This window comes from Montipora capricornis, chromosome 7 (assembly GCF_036669925.1).
Source record: "Montipora capricornis isolate CH-2021 chromosome 7, ASM3666992v2, whole genome shotgun sequence".
In the NCBI taxonomy this organism is placed as follows: Eukaryota; Metazoa; Cnidaria; class Anthozoa; order Scleractinia; family Acroporidae; genus Montipora; species Montipora capricornis.
In genome coordinates, this window is record NC_090889.1 from 5,289,599 (window position 1) to 5,317,210 (window position 27,612).

At 36.7% G+C, this 27,612-nt stretch overlaps 2 protein-coding genes and 2 long non-coding RNA genes across 5 annotated transcripts in view; 3 read left to right on the forward strand and 1 right to left on the reverse strand.

Annotated features, from left to right (window-relative positions):
* The window catches only part of LOC138058033 (EKC/KEOPS complex subunit LAGE3-like), a 5,206-nt gene extending 1,081 nt beyond the window's left edge, over nt 1–4,125 (forward strand). Inside the window, exon 3 of the mRNA XM_068903936.1 lies at nt 2,610–4,125. Coding sequence (XP_068760037.1) covers nt 2,610–2,727 — 118 coding nt within the window. The 3' untranslated portion in view covers nt 2,728–4,125. The remainder of the gene's footprint in view (nt 1–2,609) is intronic.
* A 1,146-nt stretch (nt 4,126–5,271) lies between these two features.
* LOC138058020 (glucose-6-phosphate 1-dehydrogenase-like) overlaps nt 5,272–27,612 on the reverse strand; it is a 28,636-nt gene continuing 6,295 nt past the window's right edge. The window contains exons 5-15 of the mRNA XM_068903918.1: nt 26,785–27,005; nt 24,980–25,138; nt 24,640–24,765; nt 21,594–21,687; nt 19,533–19,719; nt 18,125–18,154; nt 17,214–17,326; nt 15,849–15,941; nt 8,866–8,942; nt 7,740–7,832; nt 5,272–6,525 (exon numbers count right to left, since the gene is read on the reverse strand). Coding sequence (XP_068760019.1) covers nt 6,435–6,525; nt 7,740–7,832; nt 8,866–8,942; nt 15,849–15,941; nt 17,214–17,326; nt 18,125–18,154; nt 19,533–19,719; nt 21,594–21,687; nt 24,640–24,765; nt 24,980–25,138; nt 26,785–27,005 — 1,284 coding nt within the window. The 3' untranslated portion in view covers nt 5,272–6,434. The remainder of the gene's footprint in view (nt 6,526–7,739; nt 7,833–8,865; nt 8,943–15,848; nt 15,942–17,213; nt 17,327–18,124; nt 18,155–19,532; nt 19,720–21,593; nt 21,688–24,639; nt 24,766–24,979; nt 25,139–26,784; nt 27,006–27,612) is intronic.
* LOC138058038 (uncharacterized) lies at nt 13,295–19,514 on the forward strand. The gene is made up of 3 exons (XR_011133775.1): nt 13,295–13,434; nt 15,085–15,145; nt 19,090–19,514. It is a non-coding gene; the product is annotated as an uncharacterized lncRNA (long non-coding RNA).
* Nucleotides 21,617–27,207, forward strand: LOC138058039 (uncharacterized). Of its 2 annotated transcripts, none has more exons than XR_011133776.1 (3): nt 21,617–21,712; nt 24,581–24,803; nt 26,758–27,207. It is a non-coding gene; the product is annotated as an uncharacterized lncRNA (long non-coding RNA). The 2 variants fall into 2 exon arrangements; XR_011133777.1 differs by lacking the exon at nt 26,758–27,207 and adding an exon at nt 25,484–26,747.

Genomic DNA, 27,612 nt, shown 5'->3' on the forward strand with positions numbered 1-27,612 from the left:
GGCATCAATTATAGATGACAATTAATACAGTCATTTTCATCTAAGCGTGGACATGTGATGGGAAAACATGCTCTAAGTGGCTGCAAACATGACAAGTTTTGTCTTCAATCATTCGAAGTTTGACAGAATGACAGCAAGACTGGACATCGAAGACTTTTTCTCGGTAATTGACCCTAATCTAATAAAGTGTGCTTCAAATACTTTTGAACTATGGCATGCAAAAGTTTCAATTGTTTACCGGTACTTAACCGCTGCCAAACTCGAACTTCAAAAATCATGTTTTCCCATCATGTGTCCATGCTTAGATGAAAACGACGGTAATCACAAAAACTAGTGCGACTGATTGTCTGTAGATTATCAATAGAAATCGATTAATTGATATTGATTTCCGTCAATTGTTCAGTCCCTGTGTACAGGCACGCCAAAAACTCAGGTCACATTCCACTGGTCAAGACTAGACATCCCTGTTCCAATGATGAACAACTAAGACAAAAGTTTCTCCTAGACATGAAACACCACTTTTTTTAGAGTGATTCGCACTAGGAGACACTTTTGGTGTTGTTTATTTGTCTGTATCAATGACATGTACACTGACCTGTGGAATGTGACCTGTGTTTTAGACCCACCACCTATGTACACCCAGTGCTGGAAATAACAGTTGGTCATCGGACATTGTCCGACCAAATTTTGAAAATGTCCGGCCAATTTCACATTATGATCGGACGCGATGACCGAACATCTCACCAGCACATCTTGAGTTATCTTCTTCAAGGTGTTGTCAGTCAATAAATTATGTCCGGTCCAATTTGTCAAATGTCCGACCAAAATGAAGATTTGAAAGGACATATGTCCTGTAAATAAAGAAAAATTATTTCCAGCACTGACACCAGTTACATTTGTACATTGTAACTACTCCTAGACTTCTTACTTTCATGCTTTATAATTAGTGAAAATATCTACCTTCAAACTTTCTTTGTACCTTAAAAGTGCCAGCCAGTGGATCAAAAGAGGCCCTTGCTTTGGCAGAGCTGGTATATTAGTAAATAAGGGTGACACCAATGAACAAATGTTCTTCTATTTTGAGGGGTCAGCAAAGGCAAAAAAAAAATGTGAATGCTCTGTTTTTAGTGGAAGTGCAGCTACCAAGCTTTGTAGTTCACAGGCAGTCCACTTGTAATTATCGGAAAGAAACTTATCAGACAACAAACCTACAATGTATAGTGCCTTTACAGTAAGGACATATGAACCGTGAACACTTGACATTTTTGTGTACATTGTTTTTTTCGACGACGAAAAAATAAAGGCTCTTCTTATGATGTATAGTGTTACATGTATAGCATTTTTTCAGTGTAAAAACATTAAATACTCTTGTCAAAAGGACGAACCCACATTCTATAGTCACTAAAAAATGTACAACAAAATATCAAGTGTTCATGGTTCGAGTGTCCTCACTGTAATGTCAATTCACTTTTCCACCTTATTTATTCTCCAAAATCGTCCCAAATACATAGTTGTTTTTAGAACCTTAAGATTGAAATTTCACTTTTTTTATTGGCTTTGAAAGACAGGAAAAGTGGTCATGCGTACTTTGATCAATAACCAAGCATATTTTGGAGGGGAATGTGTTTGATACTGGGACCGCGAGTGGACGTCACAAATTAATTTGCATCGCTGCTTTCAAAGAACTATCTCAATGCAAATTAACTTGTGATGTCAACTCGGTATCGAACCCATTGCCATTCATTGCTCGGTTATGACTCAAAGTGTGACCACTTTTCTAGTCTTAAAAAAGTTCTAAAAACAACACGATGTACAGTAAACACCCGCATATAAGAACACTTTTTTCAGGTTTAAGGCTGATCATGTTCTTATTTGAGGGGTGCTTAATGAGAAATCAGCCTGAAAGTGTTCTTAAAATGTTCTTAAAATTGGTTTCAGAAATTCTTCAAATTAAATATTACTAAAGGTTTAGTTAACATACAATGCTGTTTTATAATGGCTTTTATAGTTTGTAATGGTCCTGAACACCATAGTACTTTGATATAAGTTACTACATACTGTATTGTTTTCTTATCCTAATACCCTTTTCCTTTGTATTAAGAACATGTTTTATTTATCAGGCTTAAATTTGTCCTTATTTATGTGGTGATTTATTGGCCAAATTTCAGCCTGATGTTCTTAATCCACGTGTTTACTGTATTTGTAAAGTGGAAAAATGTGTTGAGGTGATAGGCACTTTAACAGAAACATCACTAAGAATCCCTTTGATGATTGCAAAAAAATAATTTCTTTCAACACTGAAGTGCAAAGCATATTGTGATGTCACATCATGGGTAGACCCATGCTAATTTTGTTAACATAAAGCCGTTTCCTTTTAGATTAAAATCCCACTATAGGAGTGTAAGTGATCCAGTAGATTGTAAGCAATTCATAAGGCCTTAACAGATGAAATCCCAAGGATGTTTATTGCACTGAAAGTGACTTTTGTCAATTAAAAACATTGACGTTGTTAAAAGCGTTTAATATGAAATATTTCTCGTTCCCTTTACTCTCCATCTTCTTGTATCTTCCATCAAGCCCAAGCTGTTAAATATTTTATTTTAATACAGGAAAATGTCATCTGGTGAAGCCAAGACGCTAAGGGTTTGTGCCAATGCATTTTTTGACCACTTGACTTTGGTTGTGGAGACAATTGAAGCATTTGGACCAACAGCAGAAAAACAATGATTGCCCAGTGTTCACTGTACATTAAAACCATGCTACATATTATTCTGTACAATTCCTAAATCCCCAAACAACAATTTCTACTCAAGAGAGAAAATTGGGCTGCATGCACAAGGACTCATCACTGAAATAAAAGAACAATGGCCTTTTTTGGGAGTTGACATATTTGTTTGCATATCACTGTGACAGTGAATTGCACCCAAAATCTGCTCAACTTGTTGGACCACAGTGATGGAAGGTGCAAGTTGTATGATGCAGACTTGATGCACTGCTGTCTAAAGATGTTTATTATTTTACTGGTGGTGCCAATGCTTTTGGGAGAGCTTGGTATTAAAGCACAGAGCCATGCAGACAGATCCAACATAGTTACATTATACAGGTACAAATTGTACATGCCATTAATTGTGAAACTTACAGAATGCTCAACTTTGAGATGTTGGCTCAAAGATTTGACCCATTTTGAACCTTGCATGGCAGCTTTCAACAACACAGAGAAAAACTGCACATATCAGGCAAGAGGCATTTTAGACTACTAGGGCACCTTTTAAGTAACAGTTACTCATAAAGGAATAAAGCCATTTCCAGGTTTGAGTTATTTTGGCCTCTTTCAATTAAGCAAATCAGCAACGGGTTCGACAGACTCGATCCAACAGATCACAAATATCTCAGAACAGAATGATGAATCTCAACTCAACCGTTAGAAACACTGAAAACTCAGAGTTGTATCGATATTGTCAGAAAGAGATGTAAAGTTTGTTCCATCAATTTCCTTTTGAAGACATGTATGTCACACTCAAACATAAACAAGTCGGTGATTACACTTCGAAGAGGGCACTTTATGAATTCTGTCTTTGTTAACCCTGGTATTTATAATTTCATGTGCTGTTGATGCTTTTCTGGAAATCTCTACACATTTGTTTCTTCCATATTTATCAAAATTATTAGGAATGATTTTAATGCTTGTTCACATTATATGTCTTCGAGAGAAGACAGTTCATTATTGACTGGAATTCGCGAGCCTGTTTGGTCATACATCATAGACATTTGTAGTTCATTTTCAGCTGGGGATTGCAATGCCTGTTTTAGCCAGATATTTGAGAAAAGAACATTCGGTTATCTCAATGAAGTGGAAGAGAGCCTTTTCATGATACCAAGAACATTATTTTGATTCTTTTTGTAGCTCATGCTCAACTGAATTTTGTGAGTTTGAATAGCAGTATTCTTTTAACAGTAGTTACAGCATATGGATTAAACCAGCTGGGTTTCGATAACAATATGTGGCCTCTTTTTGTTACTGAAATGCATACAAATCCAGGAAGGTTAAATTGTGCCAATTGTGATACTCAAACTACTAAGCCTGTTTTATGGAACGCATTAAACTCACGTTTCCTTTTCATTGAATTCCCTCCTGCATTAATGAAAGACATAAATGTGTTTGGGGAGATTCTAATCAGGGGAGCTTAGTACAAACTAAGAGGTGTAGTGCGATGTCACAACAACCACTTTGCTCGTGCTGTTAACTACTTACAGTACATGAATGTGAACTTTAATAAAATGCTCAGTGAAACGTTAATTTTTCAACGGCCTTATGCACAGTATTTATATTAAATACACATCCCATAAACAGGTTATCAAAAGCGGGGGCAGCTCTAGTGAACACTATTTCTAGTTATACTGTAGAGAGCACAAATAGATTTAGATTTGGAATGTAAAATGTAGCCAAATCCTTCAAATTCAGTCATTTTAACTACCGGTACTTGTAGACTTCTCACTTTCATGCCTTATAATTAGTGAACATATCTACCTTCAAAGCGCCAGCCAGTGGATCAAAAGAGGCCCTTACTTTGGCAGAGCTGGTATATTAGTAAAAAAGGGTGACAACAATGAACATAATATTATGCTCTTCTATTTTGGGTGGTCAGCAAATGTACCGTAATAATTCACTCACCATGCTATAATTGGATGTCTACAAGTACATGTTTGTATGTGAGCAACAATACTAATTAAGCCTGCAGGTTCCCACAAACATAAGTATAAGCATAAAAAAAATTGTGTGGGAACGGGCACAAAATAGGCATAAGCACAAGAAAAAGAAATTTCCTTGCCACAAAACTTTGGCTTTGTTACATAATACTGAAAAGTAGGAGGGACTGCTTTATTCACGAATAAAACTTGGATTGAAATGAAAGGCAGGTGCAGGTTAGACTGTTGATGCAAGGGCGAAATTACCCTAATCTTTCACATATCTGGATAACATAAGCAATAATATTGTCTCTTAGAAACCTAAACCCATTCAGGAGGCTTCAACCTGCTCCCAACTGAATGGCTTCATAATTTTATAGCTTAGTTGGTAGAGCACTGTACTGGTGTCCCAGAGGTCATGGGTTCGACCGGCCTGTTGAAGCCATCTGAATCTTTAAGGTGTCTACAAGAGACCATTGCTTAAATTATTGTCCAGATACAGTGTAAGTCCGAGGATCACTTCTCTCCTTTCATAAGATTTGGAACTACTTTGTTGTCATTACACCAGCAAACAGGACACTTGAGTCCAATCAAAACATTTGTTTATTTCACAAGTGTCTACTCTCTGCAGAAAAATAGCTGATTAAAGTTACAATCATGACTGTGCATTGAAACAAACTCAGAGCTACAGCTGTAAATCAAAATAATTTTTGTTTTCTGATCAAATGATTCATTGAAATAATTGAAAAAGACTGTCATTTCCTCAATTTACTTTTCAGTTTGACACTAAACTACAACCTACTTTATTATAATTATAATTTGGGCAGCATATACCTTCATCTACCTAGACAGAACAATATTCATCTAAAATTCCTATATTACCAGATGCCACCACCCAAAGAATAGGCCTAGTTCAATAATTATATCAATATTCCTGCATTGGTACAAGGCTTTATAGTCAAGTTTCACGGCTAAGTTCTGTTTTCTTTGTCTCACAAGTCTCTAGGGAGATTTCTAAACAAAAGACAATTCAAATTTAACCAAAAAGTCTCACAGCCGTGTGTGAATATTGATATACTGAACATGGCCTGTTAAGTGATCGACATGCCCTTACTACCAGTGAATTCACTTTACGAATGAAATACAATTTGTTGTAATTTTTTAGTGTTAAATAAGAAATCCCAAGATTATTGCTTAAACTAAGCTGTAAATAATTGAAGGGCAAGGCAAACTGTTATGAGATTTTCGACACTTGAGTTTTGTCAAATCACTGTCCAATTTCATGCCATAAATGGCCCATCAATGCTGCAATAAGCTGTCAATGGAAATACTACCAAAACAAAGTGAAGAAATAACAAACAATTTTGTCCCTTCTCAACAGAATGCTTTCGTTTTTTTGTGCCAATTGTAAGAGTGCATTATTGTGCACGTTTCCTGACCAGTCAAAAATTGGCCACATTTGACAAAATACCGGTACCGATAACCAGATTACAAAAGAAAAAATCATGTCCTATTTGCATACACCCTTACAGTGAACAATCGAAAAATACACCCACCTCCCAAACAGAAAAAAACCAATGTAATAATGAAATAAGTGCTTACAACTAAGAAAAAATATTAGCATCACTCACTTCCTATTTGATTTTGCTTCAAAGGGAGGACGAAAATCTGAGAAAGAATATTTAACACCTGGATGAAGTATCTTAACCAGTTTGGTCCATCGATAGCGTAAAAAGCCTCTTTGAAACCTACTTTTCTGGTTTCTTCTGCCACTTGTATGTACCGCTGTAAACAAAACCGCACTTCTTGATGAGTTCGTCTGATTCAAGAGGTCCCCGGCTGTCGAAGAAGAAAATCAAAGATGGCTGTTTTGAGTGCCTGAGGTCCCAAGGTATAATATGTGAAAAAAGCTTGCAAGGTTAAGATTAAAGGCAATGAGGGGGCCACCATTCAAAGACGAGTGCTAAGAATGCCTACAAATTTTCACACAATTATGGGATTTAATGTATGCTTCACCCTCAACATTTATTGGATATTTTGTACATCTTCACCCCTCATTATTCCCCACCAAATAAATATCCCAACAGCGAAGCCCAAGGAACCTGTTATAACAAGGCAGTCATACCTTGACAAGGTACCGGCAACCAAGCCTCAAAATCTATATTGCTGTAAAAACCTTCACCATTAATAATAGAGTTCACTTTGTCTAACACCAAACGATTTTACTCGTCAATGGCAGGGGTTTCTGTAGGTGGCTGTGACAGAAAAGGGGCCGTATGGCCCCGTTTCCCTAGGGGGGGCCTGGGGGCATACTCCCCCTGAACATTTTGAAATCTAGGAGCTCGGAAATGGCATTTCCAGCAATCTGGGCATCAACATTAGTCACAAATATTTATTAACACGACTAGCTGCACGTGGCCAAGTTATGGGGCAATTTTTTTGCACTCTCGATCCTCTTGTTGAAATACGACCAAATATCGCCTCCAGCTGCGCACTTTCCAGTTTTGTCTTCCATTTCTAATAAACAACGTGTAGTGAATATGCTCGAGGCAACATTTGGCACCAGTCTTTCTCCTCTATTCATCCAACATGGTTGAATGCAAAGATCGCATTGGCGAGTGGCTGAGGCGAGGTCAAATAACCAGGAATTCATAAAGATAATCAATGTTCAAAAAGGAGCAGAACATACACCAAAAGGTCTCTTGACATTCTAGTTGTTTTATTTAATTAAAATAAATTAAAATGGATCAAAGTTAACCGGCGAGGATCGTTTAATTTAAGCTTATCGAAAAAGTAGGCGGCGATAACTTTAGGGAGTAGCCGGTGGAAGTCACCGGTTGCCAGCTTCTAAGGAAACCTCTGCAATGGGGCACAGCTGGAATCAATGGGTTAACAACACCTACCCCGCCCCTCCCCCTCCCACTCCAATCCTTTAACCCATTGACTTAAACAGAATTTTACTCTGTCTAATACCTTATTGTCAATGGGTTAAAAGAAATAATAAGGAAATTTAACAACAGAATCAATTTTGCAGGCTGAAGTGGATACAGTACCTTCCAAATTTATAACGAATTGGTTTGATCTTTTCCTTTTCAATCTGATGCAGGATAGGAGTGAAAATTCTCCAGGCCTCAGCAAGCTCATCACTGAAACGATCATACCATACAATTACTATTAATGACAATAAAAAGGCGAACAATGTGATATGTAAGCAGATTACTGGGAATCTTTCTTTCTAGTATTCTAGGCTTGTAGTCTTACTGTGTGAATCTGAAAACACGAACACTTTGATTTGATTTTGACGTTTTCTATTACACAGCAAACAATCGGAACCAAAACTACCGGTAATTACGGTTAGTGGTTGCGGTTTAGTTTTCACGCTTGTGATCAGCTTTTCACTTGAAACACAATAACATTAATTTTCATAAATATTTCTGGTGTCCATGGTTTTTGGATTTTCATGGTAAGCAGTCGCAAGAAACTTTACGGTAGTTTCAAGAAAAGCCTAAGAAATTAATTCAAGCTTGTCAACATGACTTGAACTCATCACCATTTGATTATGCTACAATGCTCTATCACGGAAGGAAGTCCCACCTGAGCCTAGCATTATTTTTTCTTTCAATATTTCCTTACTTACATTGTAACTTGCTTGCAAGTGCAATGAACTTTTTCACTAAGGCCATTACAACCACAGTTGTAATAGTAAAGTTCAAAACAGATGTCAAGGCATTACCACTGGACATTGTAAGGGGCAGGTACAAAAGTTGGACAAGATCAACTTGGGTTGCTGACCTCAGATCAAGCTAAAACCAAAACTATTCGATGTTTAACCCGATTTTACTAAGGTTTAAGGGCTAGGGTGATTTCTCAAGGCCTTATCATTTTTTACATTAGTATACTTACTTGGAAGATTTCCACACAAGAGGTATTTCAGACCATCTAATGAGGACCACATTGGTTCAAAAATTGTAAATTTTGCAAAAAAATGTGTGGGCTTGTTCATACTTTTGCCACCTAATACTCTGCCACTTTAGATTGCTAACATCTCACTGACTAACAAAATCAAAAAGCTTAAACTTAATTGGGTAGATGAAAACGTTTAACACCTTTTTTGCACATTATTATTATCATGATAAATTATGCCAATTTGTTTATAGCTGCAATCTCTTCAGTTGGTACCTTCTGACAAAATGACTCTGATTCCCAGAAAAGACATCAAGGATGAGTCTTTCATAAGCATCTGGCATCTTCACATGCTGTTTTCATGCACAAAAATGAATATAAATATGATTATCACCCATAAACTAGTTGATTCTACATTTCACAAGAAAATTCTTAAAGTGCAATATCGTGGTTTAAATCAATTTTCATTCACATTGATTTCATAATAATTAATTTTATGCAAATCAAATTAAGGTAAAAAGTGAAGAACAGATCACATCCACCCCGACTGTCAATTGACAGATTCCGCTGTTTTGCTTTAAACTCAGAATGAGTTCATCAAAATGTGTTTTTAATCGTCCAGACCTATAACTTTTTGTGAAACTGCTGTGTTACATGATGATCTTGAAATCACATGAAATTGTTTTAAACTCTTTTCATTCTTTTATCTCTATCACCTGGAACAAACATTTGCTACGTACATGTATACAGCACTAATACAACAACTTTGCACGATACCATGATTTAACTACTTCTAAGACACTACAATGCTGACTTCCAACCTTCTTTTACAACTTCAGGAAAAACAATGATAAAATCTCTTCACTTAAATTGAAAATAACTTTAGTCGTAGGATCTGAGGTCTTCTGTGATTTTTTGGGTGTTAAGAACACTAAGACCCTCGAAAACTAAGTCCTAATTCCAGTGACATTTGTTGATGCTTACGTATTGGCATGGAAACTAAAGATAGTGTCTTTCGAATTGGGAGCAATTCAGTCTGTCACTGGGTAACCCTTTTGTTGTAACCACTAAAAATGTGATACATGAACTATTTCGTCTGTACACATTTGTTATCATGTTAACAAGTCCACAGTTTTGCTGAAAGTCACACAACCTATAAACAAATGCCACAGATGGTCGATCTTAATATGGAACTTCAACAATGACAAGGGTGACGCGGCAACGAGAACGTCACAAGTTTGCATATTTAGTGGGCAAAAACAATAGCTTTGCACGACCTGCACATGCATTTCTTTCAACCATCAAGAGGGAAACTTCACTACCAGAGTTTACCAAAAACCAAGTAAACTACAAGTACAATGGAAATCGCCCATTCCAGAAAGGTGGAAGCTCAACACTATTCTAGGTGCCTTACATCAAGCAAAACAAATGGCCACTAATTGGCAAGCAGAAGTCAAGTCATCAAACAATCATTCATTAAAGCAGGATAATATATACCCCGCGAAATTGGTAAATGAAGTTATCCATGATTTTGAAAAAATCCTAAAAGCGACGAAACAATAATTCCCGTCCACTGGTTAGATGAAAGACCTAAAATCGGAATCTGTCTTCCTTTCTGCAACACAAATGAAGTGAAAAGTAGAGAATTCTTAAAGGAAACCTCCACTAAAACAAGAATACAACTTCAAAATATTTAACATAATGTTTAAGTTTCTTTTAAGGGAACCTCCACTAAAACAGGAATATACCTTTAAAATAGTCAACATAATGCTCACAATCAATGAAAATTGTTCAAGCGTTTTCCAATGGAATCGTTTGTATCCGAAAGAAATGAATTTCAAAAACGCTTGTTTTGGTTTTCAAATTTCCTGGGCGCCGCCATCTTGAATAATTGTGACGTGTTATGGTTGCTCTTTTGTATTTGCACCAAAAGCTTTTGTTTTAAAACATTAGGGCAACCATGACACGTCACAATTATTCAAGAAAGCGGGGCCCGAGAAATTTGAAAACCAAAACAACCGTTTTTAAAATTTATTTATTTCAGATACAAATTAAACGCTCCCATTGGAAAACGTTCATACAATTTTGATTGTGAGCATTATGTTGACTATTTTAAAGATATATTCCTGTTTTAGAGGAGGTTCCCTTTAAAGAAACTTAACATGTACACCAAAATGGAGGTTCAACTGTTACATCATGTGGCAAACAAGCACGAAGGAGTCAATCTTCAAGTTGAAAGACAAAAACGCACACCCGTCACACGTCTTTGACAAAGGCAAGTGTATTTGTGGACAAACATACATTGGCAAAACAGCAAGCAACCTGGAGGTTTGGATCAATGAACACTCAAATGTTAATAAACAGTCGGAGCCAGCCAAGTACAATAGAAAACACCCTACCCTTACCAAAATGAAGTATACTATAAGTAGAATTATTTTGTACTCAAAGTATACTGAAGCAATATACATAAAGTATACTTTAAGTCTACTTAAAGTATACTTTAAACTGCTACTTAAAGTAGACTTTTACTATACTTGTTTCCACCTGATTTTGGAACATCAAAAGTATACTTAAAGTATACTGTGCAGTATACTTAAAGTATACTTACATGACACAACTACCACTACACTACAATGCGAGTGCAGCATACTTTAAGTATACTCACCAGTTATTTTCCTACCCTCACAGTAGCACAAATAGGGCACAGAGTATTACATATATATAATGCAAATTCATAGACAGTCTCATTTATTTGTTTCAGTAGTTTTTATTATTATCTGTATCACAAATTCTTTAAACATCACTTATTTATATAATTCCAGGCCACTTAAATGACTTTTTTCACAAAGTTCTCGACAACAAAAACCATGTATTCAAAAGATAGCTGTCTTAGATTATTATATTTAAACTACTAGGAGTTCCTAGGAATTTCTTGGAATACTGTATCTTCATTGGAATGAGTGTGAAAAACTTAGAGTTTAGACCAAAATTTTGGGCAATAGCTGGAACGCTTTTGAACGAGGTCAGAAAAATAAAAAAAGAATAGCTTGAAGTAACTGAGAAATAGAAGTACATGTACACTGTACTAGTGCACATGTGGAACACAAGAAACAATTAAGGTTATAATATCCTGCTCCTGTATATAATATTAATATATATTCCAGCAAATCAGAAATGTGCTGGAAACTACAAAAAATCCATTTATAATTGCAGTTGAGCTATCAACAGTTACTACCATAGCTCACAGACAAAAAAATAGAAAACAGATTTCAAAGCAGTTACATTTTTTTATTGCATGCACCCGAACATTATTTTAAGGACGGTGCCTACTATCGTTATTGCGCATACGTTCTGCGCGTCTCGAGATACTCGCATTTCCTATGGGTAGTGCTTATTAATAGAGAGATATTTTTGCGTGATTCAAAACCATGCGGAGAAAGCAGAATTTAGCAAGTGCTCTTGGTATCCAAAAAGAAAATTGGGGGTAACCACGCATTTTTCAGAGATAATTCAGCTTTAATTTGGAAAAGAACGCCATACATTCCTTTGTATTTTAAAACTTTTTACAAATATTGTTGATTAATTATCTTCGAAAAATGCGTGGTTACCCCCAATTTTCTTTTTGGATTTCAATAACACTTGTTATGATCTGCTTTTCCTGCATATTCAGTAAACCACGCAAAAATACCTGAAAATTCGTAGGCACCGTCCTTAATTCATGTCAAAATCTTTGGATTGGGTTCTTGTTTTACATTTAAATATAAAAAAGCTCTTAAACATTTAAGATAAACCACAGAACTATAACAAGTCTGCAGAGAGAGATCCACAAATTCATCAAACCATATTTGGTAGAGGAGACAGAATTGGCTGCTAAGCATTTTTGTGTGCTGTAAAGGACCTTTCCCTTCTGTGCAGATTTTTTTTCTTTATACTCTTTCATGGCAACTAAAAAAATACAGTAGATATACTTCAATGATGAATGTAGTGATTCCTCAAAATAACTGATCATTTCTATTACAATTAAAGTGTGCGAAGAGTAGACTTATAAATTTGGGTCTCTTTACTTACAAACGTCAATAATAGCTTTCTTAGACATTTTCTGCATTGATTACAATACTTTAAATAAAAGTGACAGCATTTAGCATTTTTACGAGAAGGAATCATTTGTCAATCGTCTACTGTAACTTGCCGCATGAGCACTTTTTTCCAAATCATTTGCTGCACCATTTGATCTAAAACTTCATTATTCTTGTTAAAGGTTTACCTATTTTTTTACAGGGTTATAGCATTTAAGGCAAGTTAAGTATCCTAGTTGCTTGACAAATTGACTTGAAGGTGTGAAAATGTGAATTCTACATGCATGTAAATCGTTCCTCATTTTGAAGACAATAAGGCATCAAATCAAATGTTATTCGTTTAAAATTAACACTTACCTTTTTACTTCAGTTGCTGTAAGCATTTCCTTGCCAGGATCGGCATTTTAAAGACAGAAACCAACAAAAAAATCGTCACCATACAATGCAAACGTTTGAATAAAACCGCCAAAAATCTGTAAGAGCTTGGACTGGTTATACATAACGTATCTACCTACTGGTTACCGCTTACTGCTGACCAAAACGAAAACGGCTCACTAGTTTCCAGTCCGGTCTCTCAGGTGTTATCCAAGATGGTGGGAGATGGCGGAGGATGACAATCTTTCTACAGATTCATTTTAAATGAGCAAGATTTGAAAGATACTGGAGTTCATTGAAGGATTAAGTGCTCACTTGGAGTGTGTAGTCTTCAAGAGTAATGCTTCGACATTTTCCTTTTGGAATAAGGCCGATTATGAGCACATGAAACAAGGTAATCTGATGATATTTCTCACAATCAGAATAAAAGCTTTCTTTTTCATTTCTCTGTGTACAGAGTGATTTGATGTTTCAAAGTTTGGAGCCTTTAAAGAACATTGCTTTAGCTAAGTACATGTATTATAAACAGTGAATTAACTCGAAAGATATCACATTGACATGCTTTGAATGAGACCAAACCTTGTTATACATGCATTGAGAATTACGCTCCTTTTTTCAAGGCACCAAATGAAATCAAATCCTAAAAGGACACTTAAACTTTGATTGTTGTCTCACTGGAACATTCAGTACTATTGCACAAAATTGCTAGTAGTTTGTAGTAAATATTAATGACACCAACGAATTAACTAATTTGGTCATGTGCAAAATAGATGAATGTATAATTATGCGATGTGCAAAATGGTGTTAATAACCACAATACTGATTTTCTCTTACTCTGAAGACTTTCAAAAAAAATACATCAAGTCTTCCAAGTAATTAAGGAAGTATTTTCTCTTGCAGAAGTACATTTTCAGTATACTTAATTCCTACTTCAAAAACAGTTGGCATAACATCCAGTTTTGAAGTACCTTTTAAGTATACTTACATTAAACTTCTGCTGGATAGAAAACAAGCAGTATACTTTGAGTGTACTTTGAATTCTCTACTGCATCTATACTTTAGTAACTGCAGTATACTTAAAGTGTACTTTCTGTATAAAATGCAGTATCCTTGCAGTATACTTGAAGTATACTTTCAGTTTGTCTTTTTTGGTAAGGGTAACCACAAGTCCATGTGAGAAGTCTTAACCACCACCACCCACTCATGGTTAAAAAGGAGAATAAAAGAAGCTTTCTACATCGCACGCTTCCATCCAGAACTAAATAAACAAGTGCAATCACTGGACCTCACTTTGTTCCCCATGGGAACAGGTATCACATATTAAACTGGCTTTGCATGAACTATAAGAACACTGAGCGTATGCAGATTACTTTACTCTGATGATGATCAAAATTGATCAAAAACGTTTAGGTTTCATACTTTTAGTAGCCTTTACCTTAAAGTTTTATATTTTACTTTTATTGGCAAAATGTACGTAAAATAATAATATTATTGATGTATCACATTTTTAGTGGTACAACAAAAGGGTTAACAGACTGAGTTTCTCCTTATCCAAAAGACCCTATCTTTAATTTCCATGCCAATAAGTAAGCATTGATGAATGTCACTGTTTCTTTTTTCTATCTGAATCACACAACATTCAAGCATGTCATGGCATTGTACATGTCTTTTTAAATTAAACTTTTTATGGAAACAATATCCAGCGTCCAAATCTCTGACTAGTTAGTGGTAAGTTTTCCGGGTTTCTTTCCCGTAATTTCCCACGTTTACAACAGGTCTTAGTTGTCCGTACTTCTTCTTCTTCTTGTAAGACTTGTTTTAACATTTTTATGTCATCTCCAGTTGTAAATGTTCTTTATTTGAATTTTTAATTCTACATTTAAGTGAGTAACTTGAAACTCTATTGTCTTAACTGACTGTATAATTAGAAAATTCAAATTGAAATGAAACTTTACAACTGAAGATGACATGAACAGGACTATTGAAACATGTCTAACTTGTAAACTTAAAAATGTTGTCCTTTTTTTCACATTATGGGGTGTAGACAAGTTCACGCTCTTGAGTGCATCATGGGTAATCAGGGCAAGATGGAGAGAAATTCAAAGGTTTGTAAGGAAGTTCAAAATGATGAAAAGTATTCATGACATGCAATATATTGAGGCTCAATATTTACTCACTGCCAGGTGAGTAAATATCTCCATGCTCAGGGCTCTTTATACTGTTTCATGGTGTTGTAATATTTTTATTATTTTGTATTTTCGTTGGTCATCGACCTTTCCAAACTCGGTGACTCCTAAAGGAGCCATTTGTTAGAAGGTGAATGAAAGAGGCTTCAATCGTAGAAGCGATTGTCAAACTTCAGCGGTAACAGCCTTCCCTCTTGTCGCATGTTGGACATCGCCGGGATGTACCAACTCATCTTTTACGGCAAACTGCCTCAAGTTCCTTCACTGAGGAGCCCTGATGATTGATGACTGCTGAGGTCAAGGTCCCTGGCATCTACTTTCTTCAATTCAGCTACTGCCTATCGCAGAGTACGTTTATCTTTTGAAAGCATACATTTTCTGTCCCTGAAAAAACCTGTCGGTAGACTGTTGGTTATCTGTTGGCCGACAGTCGGTTGAGGGGGGCTCTTCTTCACGATTACCAAAAAAATAGTGCAATTAAGTCATCTTATTTTTAACAGCAAGAGCAGGTTGAAAAGCTAATGGCTTACTGGCTAACTATTACACATAACTCTGATTCAAGAACACAGCTGACAATGACATCAATTTCATATAAACTGCTCAAAACACCAGAATGTCGTACCTTGTATCTTTCAGAATAAGTCAAATCAAGCTCTGATTCACTGGGCTCAAATGACATTCCTGCTTCCTTGATCATTAACTTCACATAAACAGCCTGACAAACAAAATGCATCACAGATAAGTGGTGCTTGACACCAAACATGAGAATTTACAAAGTTAAGTGTAAATTAAGGGGGGCAGAAGTTTGGAACACCACAGCGCAACAAAGGGTAAAAACAGCAATCAGCATTCCACAACCATAAAAATAATCATTTCCTTCGTTAACAAACGATCTGACAAGAATGCATAACCAAATCTGTATAAAATTAGTCGGCTCCAGCATCAGTGAGTCATGTCCAGAAATGCACATAATTACATGTAAATGCATACGGATTTCAGTACGTCAGAGTCCCCTTGCTATTTTCACCAAATTCAACATCACTCGTGTCTCGGAATAAAGACAACTAACAGGGTTCTGAATTGAACCGTGCAGTGCAAAAAGAAGTTGTAAATCAAGCGTTCTGATTGTTCAACCAAGAGAAGAGCCAACCAAACGTGAGCCCTGGATGGCAAAATTTATGGTGCAACTTTTGCGTGATTGTGTGATACGCGTGCATTGCTTCTGCTTATTACCATCTTGAATTTTTCATGCATATTACTAATTAATACTGTGTAAGTAATCACATGATTTTTCTCATAAAATTTGGAATAATGAGCACTTTCTTGTTCATCTACGAAAAAATTTACTCAATGCTTATTTATTCTAAATTGCACTCAAAATCATGTGAATTTACCCAGTATTTTATTTTGCATTTTGTAATTGTCAGGTCCAGTCCTTTCCTAGCCTTAAATGTTAAACAGTCACAATGTGTCTCTTCATTTCTTCCAGGCAGGAAGTAGGTGCAACAGTTCTTACTTTTTCTTTGCTTTTGAAAGTGAAATTTGGTATTAAAGCCTTATAGTTTTTTCTTTTGCTCAAAATCAACGTTCTTCTCCCTGGTTGTCCTTTGAAGGCCACTTGTGTACTGTAAGAGGGGTTTTTTAAGATGCCACCATAGCTGCTTTAAAAAGCTATACCAACCACAATGGTGTGAGTGCATGACAGTAAGGGTTAATCAAAGGGAACTTGGCAAAATGGAGCGAATGCCAAGACAAAGTAGTAGGAGACAGAGTGGTAGGAAGACAGAGACAGAAGACAGAGTGGTAGGAAGATATGTGTAACACATAATGGCTGACAAAGAGACAACTTTTAATGAGCATCTGTGTGGTATGACCACTGTACAGAATAACTGTGACATCTCTACATATCAGAATGCTTTTTCATTTTGGCCTATCTAGAACACTCCAGGCTGCATAAAATCCACTCTGTAACTTATTGTCTACGTACCTCGTTTGGTTGCAGTCTGACTACCAGCTCATTCCGTTTGCACCTTCCTTCAAAAATATCTCCAGGGGCATCATGGAACTGAATGCGAACCTCAGCTTTACGCTCATTCAGAGCTAAAAACAAACAATTAGTAAGTAATTATAGCAAACTTAACGTAAAAGAAAGGAAAGGTGCCTGAAATCAAACTATGCAGAGGTACTGGTCCCACAAATGTTGCTCTGCATTTAAGATCTTTATACTTTTATTTATCACATAAAAAGATAAAATTTACAACATTTTGTAAATAAAGTTAGCTTAAGTTAAAATGTGCTGCCCACGGGTGAATTTTTGTGCACCTTGAGTTAATTTAAAGTTAAGCGCACACTTCAACTTGCTGAGACCACAAGTTTCATAAACATTTCACCAGGGTTCATGCTGGATTTTTTATATATATAATTATATGTAAAATTCCAGGAGTATTCAAGGAGTTTTCAAGAATCAGAAATTGAGTTTTCAAGGAGTGTTTGTAAGGAGATTTCTATGCCATACATCATGTTTCGGTGTTTTCTTTGCTGAAAAAGCCTACATTGATATTCTTTCCCACATCCTGCAAGTTAAGTGCATGCACAGGCATGTTAATTTTTGCATTAATCTTTCCCTATTAATTTAATCTAATAGTCAACTTGCTCAATTTTTGAGATGTCTTGTCTTTAACTTAGTGTAACCTTCATTTTCTCTTGGCATGATGCAATCTCTACAACTTTTTTTTCAAGCAGTTTTCAAGCAGTTTCCCACAACATCCTTTTTTTCAAGGGCTTTTCAAGCACCCTTGAAGTCCAGAATTATATTCCAGGGCTTTTAATGCACTTCAAGGAGTGGCACGAACCCTGTGTCACTATGTTGAAATCAATGAAGAGAATGACCAACAATACCTTTGCCACACTTGAGAATGAATGGAACACCTACATGAAAAATGAATTGATGGATATTAATTTTATTCAATGTAACAATTAAATTTTATGGACTGAGACAATTATGCAACAGCTTCATGCAGATGATTGCCTGAAATCAGAAGTGACAATCAAAGTAATAAGTCTAGATCTTGTGATAAAATTGATTAAAAAGACAAACGCAACTAGATTCATTTTGACAACGTTTCGACATCGTCTGATGTCATTGCAGGCAATGAATTTTAATCGGATGAAGCATAACTTATAGTACAAGAACAATAGAACAATATATACAATAGTACGCTAACAATAAATGTGAAATCTAAGTAAATAGTTTTGCCTTCTTGCATGTTTGTTTTCCCCACTAACAAAATTTGTGATAATTCCAGGCAACATTGTTGGTGTTACACTATTATTGAAGGGTTGGGTATCCCCTGTGGTATGAATGGCACACGGAGACACCTGACATGACGTCACCAACTGCTTTGCAAAACATACATTCATGAAAACTCCCAGAACAGGGAAGCAAAGCAGTTTAGCTCCAAGAAAGATGACTGTCTTATTGCCGTCGCCATTGTCGTTGCTTAAGCTCCCTATCAAGGCGCCCCAGGCGACTGTTAGGTAGCAGCCTTGCAGGTCATGGACTAAATTGGGAAAAGACAATGAGCCTCAGATGAAAGTCTCACCAACATATATGTAGTACTGTAAATAAGGGGAGCAGGACCTGGCACTGAGGGGTGAGAATGTGGTCCACGATTGATTCCTTGACTTGTCACATGTAGGTTTAATTAATTTTTGGTTCTCTACTCTGGTCTGAGAGGTTTTCCCTTCTCCTCAAAAACTAACATAGGATTTGATAACAAGTTGATTTGATTTGATTTCAGTACATTGTCCTTGATAAGTGCCCCAGCACTACAATTACGGTTGACACTTATTATTAATTGCAGTTCTAGATGCTTGGATTCAAGAAATGAAAATAACAGTTTTATCATGTTAAATACACCAGACTGTGCTGTAAAGTACTGGTAAGTATGACCCATCATAGCATGAATACTATCCAAGACAAGGTAATAATACTAACACTAATAACAATAGTAATGTGATAATTATCAATAAGTATTAACTTTTAATAGTATTATGTAATTAATACTGTTGTTTGTGTTTTGATTTTCCTTTGCCTGGTTGGTTTTTCGGTAACACAAAATTGCATAAACATTGTCATAGCAACTTTAATCAGTGAAAGTAAAAAAGTTGATCCTATTGTTTGGGACACTTTGGCTTTCTTCATGAAAAGAAACAAATCCTTAACCCCCCTCCCCACTTCCTTTCCTGGACAATGTTGAGTGCCCGAAGCCAATGAAGTCTTACTGCACCTGTAACTTCTACTTACCATCCCACCTTTCATTGTGTATATACATCACTGAAGTAGCAAATGTCGGTGTAATAGAACCCTTTGGCACAGTGGAATCATCAAGGTAGCCAAACTTTCCATCACCCTCTGCACTTGGGTTTCCAATGTATTGTCCCAATACTGTGTCTCCCAGGGTAATTGGACTCATGCACTTCAACACTTTCACCTACAACAAAGACACAGCAAATGACTTTGATTAATGGGTGATAATATATTTCAAATTATTTTGTTAACGTGACATGCAGATTGTGATGAAACTAAGTGACGAGGGACGGTACTATGTAGTCAACTAAGCAAGGCTTCAATAGACCCTTCTTCAAAATGGCGGCAACGGATTTGAATGAGTTAAAATTGAACTGAATGAAAAACTGATACCAGAAATAGATTGAAAGAGCACTTTTACTTTAGTAACCCTGCAAAGTTTTCAGTTTGTATGACTGGGGGTAGACTGTATGCCTTCACCCCCACTCACACAAATGTCTGTCAATTTTTCATTTTTCAACTTACATTTTCTCAGCTGATATTACACCTGATGTGCTGCAGGGTTGCTAAAGTACAGGGGTTCTTTCTAGTGCTAATATACGTTAACTTTTTTAATTTTAACTTACTTGAAGTTCCGGCCGCCATTTTGGAGAAGGGTCTATTTACAATGTAACTGCCCTGGAGCAGATACATCTAGAAATGCCCCTAATTACATGTACATGTAGATGCATGCTGATTGCAATAAGTGTCACAAAGTGCACCGTTGCTCTTCTCCCTAACTTCAACACCACTCATATCTTGAATTACAGACAGTTAATGTCACAAAGTGTTCCCAGAAGCTGCTCCTCAAGTGAGAATAAACAGCGGCATTTACCCTAAGCCAAAAATAACACTAACCTTTACTCTTACCTTTAGTTAGTGTTGGAAATATTTCCATGTGGCAGCAATTGACCTTTTTGCAGATACGGCAGCCATTTTGCTTTCTATTGTTTCGAAAGACATTATGGGATGCTCAGGGGGCAGATTTTATGTATTTGCCCCCTGGGCATCCCATAATTATTGCTATTCGAAACAATAGAAATCAAAATGGCCACCGCATCTGTAAAAAGGTCTATTGGCTTAGACTTAAAGGGCCACTTCGACTTGGATGAAAAAATCGGGACTGCATCCAATTATTTGTATTTCTCGACATTGGTGCCCTGGTGTAATGTGAAGGGTGAGAAAAACCCTCAGTCTTCAGTGTGTGCATTGTTATAATAATTACAATGCACCAAAGACTGATTAATGTAATAAGGGTTTTTTTCTCCCATTGCTCCTAATCCCAATCCCACCCCTTCACCCCTTTGGCCCTGCATCTGTTTCACTCACTCTTCCAATAAAACAGGTGATAAAAGGAGACTTACAGCCTGGGTTTGAATGCTACGCTAGAAAAGGCTTTGACTATTTGATATTTATCAATAATTATTATTTTTAAGGTTGGGTACTTAAGGCATTTACAGCTGTTTCACTCCTTCCTTACTATCATTAAAAAGCCATTAGCTCAGGTTCTCAGGTTGCATGATTGCTAATAGCATGCCAGTGGGTTTGACTATGTTTAATAATATACATGAAAAAATTACTCGATTCGGATTGGCGAAGAGCAGTGCAGTTAAAATGTAACACAGTGCAAAAAGTGTAATACCAGTGCAAATTACATATCGAAATTCTGGATTATGATTGGCTAATAAACTATAGGGTTTGGTCGGAACCAATCAAATCTTTTGTTTTCAAATCAGGCACGCACCCTGGATGGCGCAATTATGGTGCAATTTTGCCCTGATTGTGTGGTACGCCTGCGCTTCTTCTGCTTAACAATCTCAAATTTCTTCATGCAATTTGGAATTAATAAGCACTGGTAAATTTTTTCAAAGACTGAAAATTGCACTCGCCCTACCGGCTTCTACAATTTTGGTCATCTTTGAAAAAATTTACTTGAAACCATGTGATTACCTATACAAAAACATGCAATATGCTAAGACAACACTGCCAAGAAACGCAACTTTAAATAATAATAATCACCTTCTCGTTCCGAAGATCTTCAGATTTTTTACTGGCAGGTTTCTCCATGGCCACCAAGCAAAGAACTTGCAGAAGATGGTTCTGCATTACATCTCTGGAAGAAAATAATAACATTCAAGGTAATCAACAACAATATTATTTATGTGATACTTTTACACTTTTTCGCTTTACAGCTGGAAGCACAGTATGGATCTCAAATATTATTATTACTGACAAAATTTAGAGGCTCTGAATTAATTAGGAAGAACTGGGAAGAAAACTTCTTAACTGTCTGGGTGAAGTGTAATGAGAGGAAAAGATGTTGGTTTCATAGCATCTAGATACACCTCCTTCTTACACAATCTTTTGAAATTATGCTTAACCTAGTGACCACTCAGGTGCCCTAGCATGCCCCAAGCTGACAAGTAAAATCATCTGGTGTTATAGACGGAGTAAAGTCTGTGAAGTCTGACTCCCAGGTGTCAATGGATTAAAGGAGGGGACATAGTTTTTGACTGCTTAAGGACAGTGCCTACTATAGTTATTGCGCAATTACATTCTGAGCATCTCGAGATACTCGGTTTTTTACTCTGATTTCCTGTGGGTGGTGCTCATTAAGGACGGTGCCTACTAATTCAAAGGTTTTTTTGCCCCGGTTTATGATTATGCAGAAAATGTAGATCTTAACAAGTGTTACTGAAATCCAAAAAGAAAATTGGGGGTAATGACGCATTTTTCAAAGATCATTGATAAATAATATAATATTAGTAAAAAGCTTTAAAATACAAAGCTATGTATGGCGTTCTTTCTCAAGTTGAAGCTCAGTTATCTCTCAAAAATGCATGGTTTCCCCCAAATTTCTCTTTGAATACCAAGAGTACAAATGTACTTACTAAGATCTACTATTTCCGGATAGTTTTAAACCGTGCAAAAATATTCCTGTGAAGTATTAATAAGCACCACCCATAGGAAATCTGAGTATCTCGAGATGCGCAGAACGTATGCGCAATAACAATAGTAGGCGCCGTCCTTAATACAGGGATATTTTTTCGCAGTTTAACCCATAGACTCCTGGAAGTGAGACTCAACATATTTTACTCTGTCTACATGTAACGCCAGATGATTTTACTCGTCAAGCAGGGGCCTCCTAGGGCATTGGAGTTGTCATTGGGTTAATTAAGGACAGTGCTTTCTAATTCAAAGGTAATTTTGAATGCTTTACTGAATATGCAGAAAAAGCAGATCTTACCAAGTGTTGTTGAAATCCAAAAAGAAAATTGGGGGTAACCAAATATAATATAATCAAAATTAATTGAAAAAAGCTCTAAATTACAAAGCTACCAGTACCTTTTCCAAATTGAACCTTAATTATCTCTGAAAAATGCATGGTTACCCCCAATTTTCTTTTTGGATACCAAGAGCACTTTCTCTGCATAGTTTTAATAGTAGCCAACATGATTACAACATTAGTATAAGCAAGGATGATACAATGTGCATGTACGTACATGTATTAAATGTATTCCTTTAAGAAGCCTATTTTTATCAACAATAGGATAAAAAAATAAAAGATATGTCGACATAACAAAAACAAAAACAAAAATGAACAACGTTTCGACTGACTATCTTGTTTACAGAAACATTTAAGTTTGTTCCAGCACAAATTTAACTTTCTACCGCACTCTGTGAGACTGTCAGAAACCCTGAATAATGTATATTTTTCAAAGAATGAGTTGCCGGTCCCCAGGTCCATATATTTTTGTTTTTCCCCTATATTTGCAAAGACTTCTGGGATTGCCAGGGGGCAAACAAACCAGTTAATTGCGCTGCTAGAGTTAAAATATGCCATAAGAAACATTCAAAAAGAAGTATTTGTAGGATTTAAGCTCCAGTTAAAATTGGGAGATTAGAAACGTTCGACTTTAAGAAGTTACTGTAGTCATAGGTGGTGGCGATCACCATGCAGTGTGTGTATGGATGCGACAATGACCCGCCGATATTCAGAGTGACAGATCAAATTAGTACTGCCTTGAGATTTTACAGAAAGAAATGATGCCTTGGTAGAAGCAGCTTCAAAGAACTTGTAAACTTCAAGGCCAACAAGAGCACTAAAGTTTACTCTAAATCATTTTCCCAGTGGATAGTGTTGTAATACTTGCGAGAAGCCCTTTTTGTATATGAAAGGTTATCCAGATGAGGGCAATGATGTGACGGCTAGAGAAAACATTGACACAAAAGGAAAACGAAAGCAACATTCAAAGTCAGATTCCAAGCCTTCAGTGAAGCAATGCTGTGATACCTATCTGGAGGAAGGGTCGGATTAAAGTGCTTCGTTTCAGTGGAGGATGATTTCACATAGACAATCTTAATTTCATTTTCAGTTGTGTATTGCGTTCCATGCCATTAGCATTAGATCTGTTTGGAATAGTTTCTGATCAGTTTTGATTTTCGTTTCAAAAACTGTATATGATGACATTCGCTTTTTGGTACTTTCAGTTGAAGATCACAGGTTTCATTTCTGTTTTCATGGTTGTCCCATTTTCAGAATAAGCCTTTACAGGTATGTTCTTGATCACAAGTAGCTGATGGTTTGACATCAGATATACCGCGGGTTGAATTCCAGAAGAATTTAGTGAATCTACCCTATTGACGCTCCGAAGAGGTGGTTTTAGTTTTTTCAGGAAGCGTTTGCTGTATCACTGCAAGCAGCGGGTTGGTTTAAATCGGTTTTCTGTATACAGTTTAAGTCCAATTTAAGTCCAAAAAGCAATGGCTGATATCAGTTTTGCCCAAGAAGTGACTTAACCCCTTCCTTCCTAAAAGACTTTACGTTGTCCATTGCCAGACAACTTTGCTCACCAATGCGGGCCCATTCTGGGGGAGAAGGGTTGAAAACATATCCATGACCACTCAAAAGCTACAGTATGTCCCCTTTAATCCTCTCCTTCCTAGGAGTGACAGTTATAGATTTTACTGTCGAAAAGCAAGGAATTTCTATTACTTGTCTATAGGCACAATGGCTGGGAGTGGAAGGATAAACAAAAGATACAAGCTAGTCTTTGAACGTCACCTGATGATTCCATACTCGTCAAAGTATCCACCTCTTCCATATGTACCAATGGGTTCCTTGAATGTGATTATGACGCTCTTCACACTTTCCCTGCACCACACTGGACCAAAGATGCGGTTGCCAAACCTTGAAAACAACAACATTCAGCTGGCACTCATTTTTTGGTACTCTACATGTATTAGCATTTTTGTAATCGGTTACATATATTTTAGCGCATTCAAAACTTTTACTGTTCAACTTGAAAATGACCGTCGAACGGTCGAAACGTCGTTGTTTTTTAACGTTAACTTTTATAGTGAAATCCGTTTCAAAAAACTTGTTGACTCAATAGTTTTCTTACCTTAAAACCATAAGATTCTGCACCATTTCTTTTCCAAGATAATGATCAATGCGGTACATTGAGTCCTCAGGGAATAGAGATGCAAGATGATTAGAAAGTTCATTGGAGCTCTCTAAATCTTTACCAAAAGGTTTTTCAATAACCACTCTGCTCCACCCCCTGAAATTAGAAAATTAATGTATTGGAATAATTATATTGGAAAAAGGCTACAAGTAGCGTATGCACAAACTTTGATCTTTACTTTGGCTGCTTTCTGGCTTGAAGAAAGGTACATTAACATTATTGTAGTGTTATTTATTAACGGCTGGCCTGGATTTAAAACACAACTTTTGTTATCATTCTCCTATCCTCTGTCATTACATTTACACTGAGCTTAGTGCTGTATAATCTGGCATTCTGGCACAGGGTTGCCACTAACAATACTACAATGATATTGTAACTGATGCCATTACATGTACCAAGTTGCACAACATATTTAATTATTTTATAATTTTTTGGACTTAGATAAAGACACCAGTTCGTATTAGTCCATGAAAAGTGAAGAAAGGAACAAGGGTCAATGCATAAATTGATAGAGGATTTTTGGAAAAGACAAAGCTGGCAGCCCTTAGCAGCAGGCAGATAGTCCCATCCTAATTACGACACCAGTTTGGGTATCAAATTACAAACATGGATTACCACCATCTTGCTTGCTTATAGATTTAAGACCCAGCCATGTTACAGAGTAGACGATGTTCTGAATACACGCTTGGTATGGTGTACCTCAATATCAGAGTTCATCAACATGCAACAAGTCACATTTTGCAGGCACACCATCTGCTAAGGCAACCACCGGTACACAAAACACCTAACATTCAGTGTGGAGGCCTAGAAATCTGCTGCAAATGTTAAAATCTCCTCCCATAGGTGGAAGACCACGGACAACTTGAACGTTACAGATTCTTGAAAATGTCAAGGGAAAGAGTATATGATCCCACAATGGTCTTGACTAGTAGTACGAAGCAATGAACGAATAAACAATATCAGAAACCCATAAGGGTTGAAACGTGTAACGGCCCCTTGTGTGCTGGGAAACAAGCTTCTGAATATTCAATTTGCTAAGTACCATATTTGGAACAACAAGAGCGAGGGGTTTCCAAATATGGTACTTAGCACTGAAACATTTAACCAATCAGTTCGCATGGAATATCTGGAAGCTGTGAACGCGCGTTACAAGTTTCAACCCGTACGGGTTTCTGATGATATACAAAGGGGGTTTATAATTCATTTAAACCATGGACTCCTGGGAGTGAAACTCAACGGATTTTACTCTGTCTAATGCCTGACAATTTTACGCATCAACTCTGGGTGTCCTTAAGGGCCAGTAGGTTAAGGCCACAAGAAAGATGCTACTTAGCTGGGTGGTCATTCACTGAATATACATTGAATTTAAAGTGTAGCATTTAGACATTTTTCCCTTAAAAACCCAAACCAGCACACACAAAATGCTTTGAACAGTCACACGTGCCCCTTAGTGACATTTTTTCATATTTCAAATTCAAAGTAAAATTTTGGTCAATGGTGGACGTCAATCAAATGTTTCCATGACAAATTCAACTACTGCCAAGAGAACAGGACTATTGTCATGGAAACATCTGATTGACATCCACATAACTTTTAGTTTTGAAATAATGAAAAAAGTCGTTGAGGGGTGCATGTGACTGATAACCGCTATAACTAACCAGGACAGTACGTGTAAACAAGTTTTGCGAAATACATGTACATGTATTATTTCACAGATTACAAGCAAAGTGGATTGAACTTACTTTGAACTCATGCAGAACTTTTTGATGTTCTCAGATGCATCTATGAAAACAGACGGTGGAAGGGCCAGATAGAACAGCCTATTGACAACATCGTTCCCTTCACCAAGTTTGTCAAGTTCCGTGTTCAGCTTTTTGAACCCTGATTCTTCGTTGTAAGGACCTTGTACATAGTAGCAAACCTTGAAGAACTCAGAGACTTTACCCTTTTCCCCATCTTTCAGCTGAATGAAGAATGGAAGCATTGCATGAAATTTATTAGTACCTGCAGGTCTATTGTTTTCCATGGGATCTTAAATAATGTTACTATTACTCTTAGTACATACTAAAACAGCAGATAGCGTTCAAGGTCACTCTCTGATTGGCTACTCAAACTCCAAATATCGTTTGCTATTGTTGCAGGAATAAATGAGCTATATTATATCACTCTTTTGGTATATACCATACTATCCACCACTAGCCACCTCCACTGCGGTGGATAGTTGTTAATAATACATGTGTATTAATTAACCGCACAAATTTTCCATGAAATTCATCATGCTGGAAGTGGAAATAAGCAAAGATATTTCCATGGTTCCACGCCTAAACTCCATCTTCAGAACATGAATTTCTTAAAAGTTCCTTGAATCTCCTTGTACATCTTTGCTTCCTAGCCGCCATACTCTATTGGTCTCATGGAATTTTTACAAATCATTTCCAAAAAAAGGAGCCCCTTTTTCCTACGCAAGCCATTAGTGACCCACACAGCCTCAACTCCCATCCCCTTACAGCAATGGCCCACCTCTTTAGGGTCGGGTGGGTTTGCCGTCAAGGAGTAATCAATTTATCATT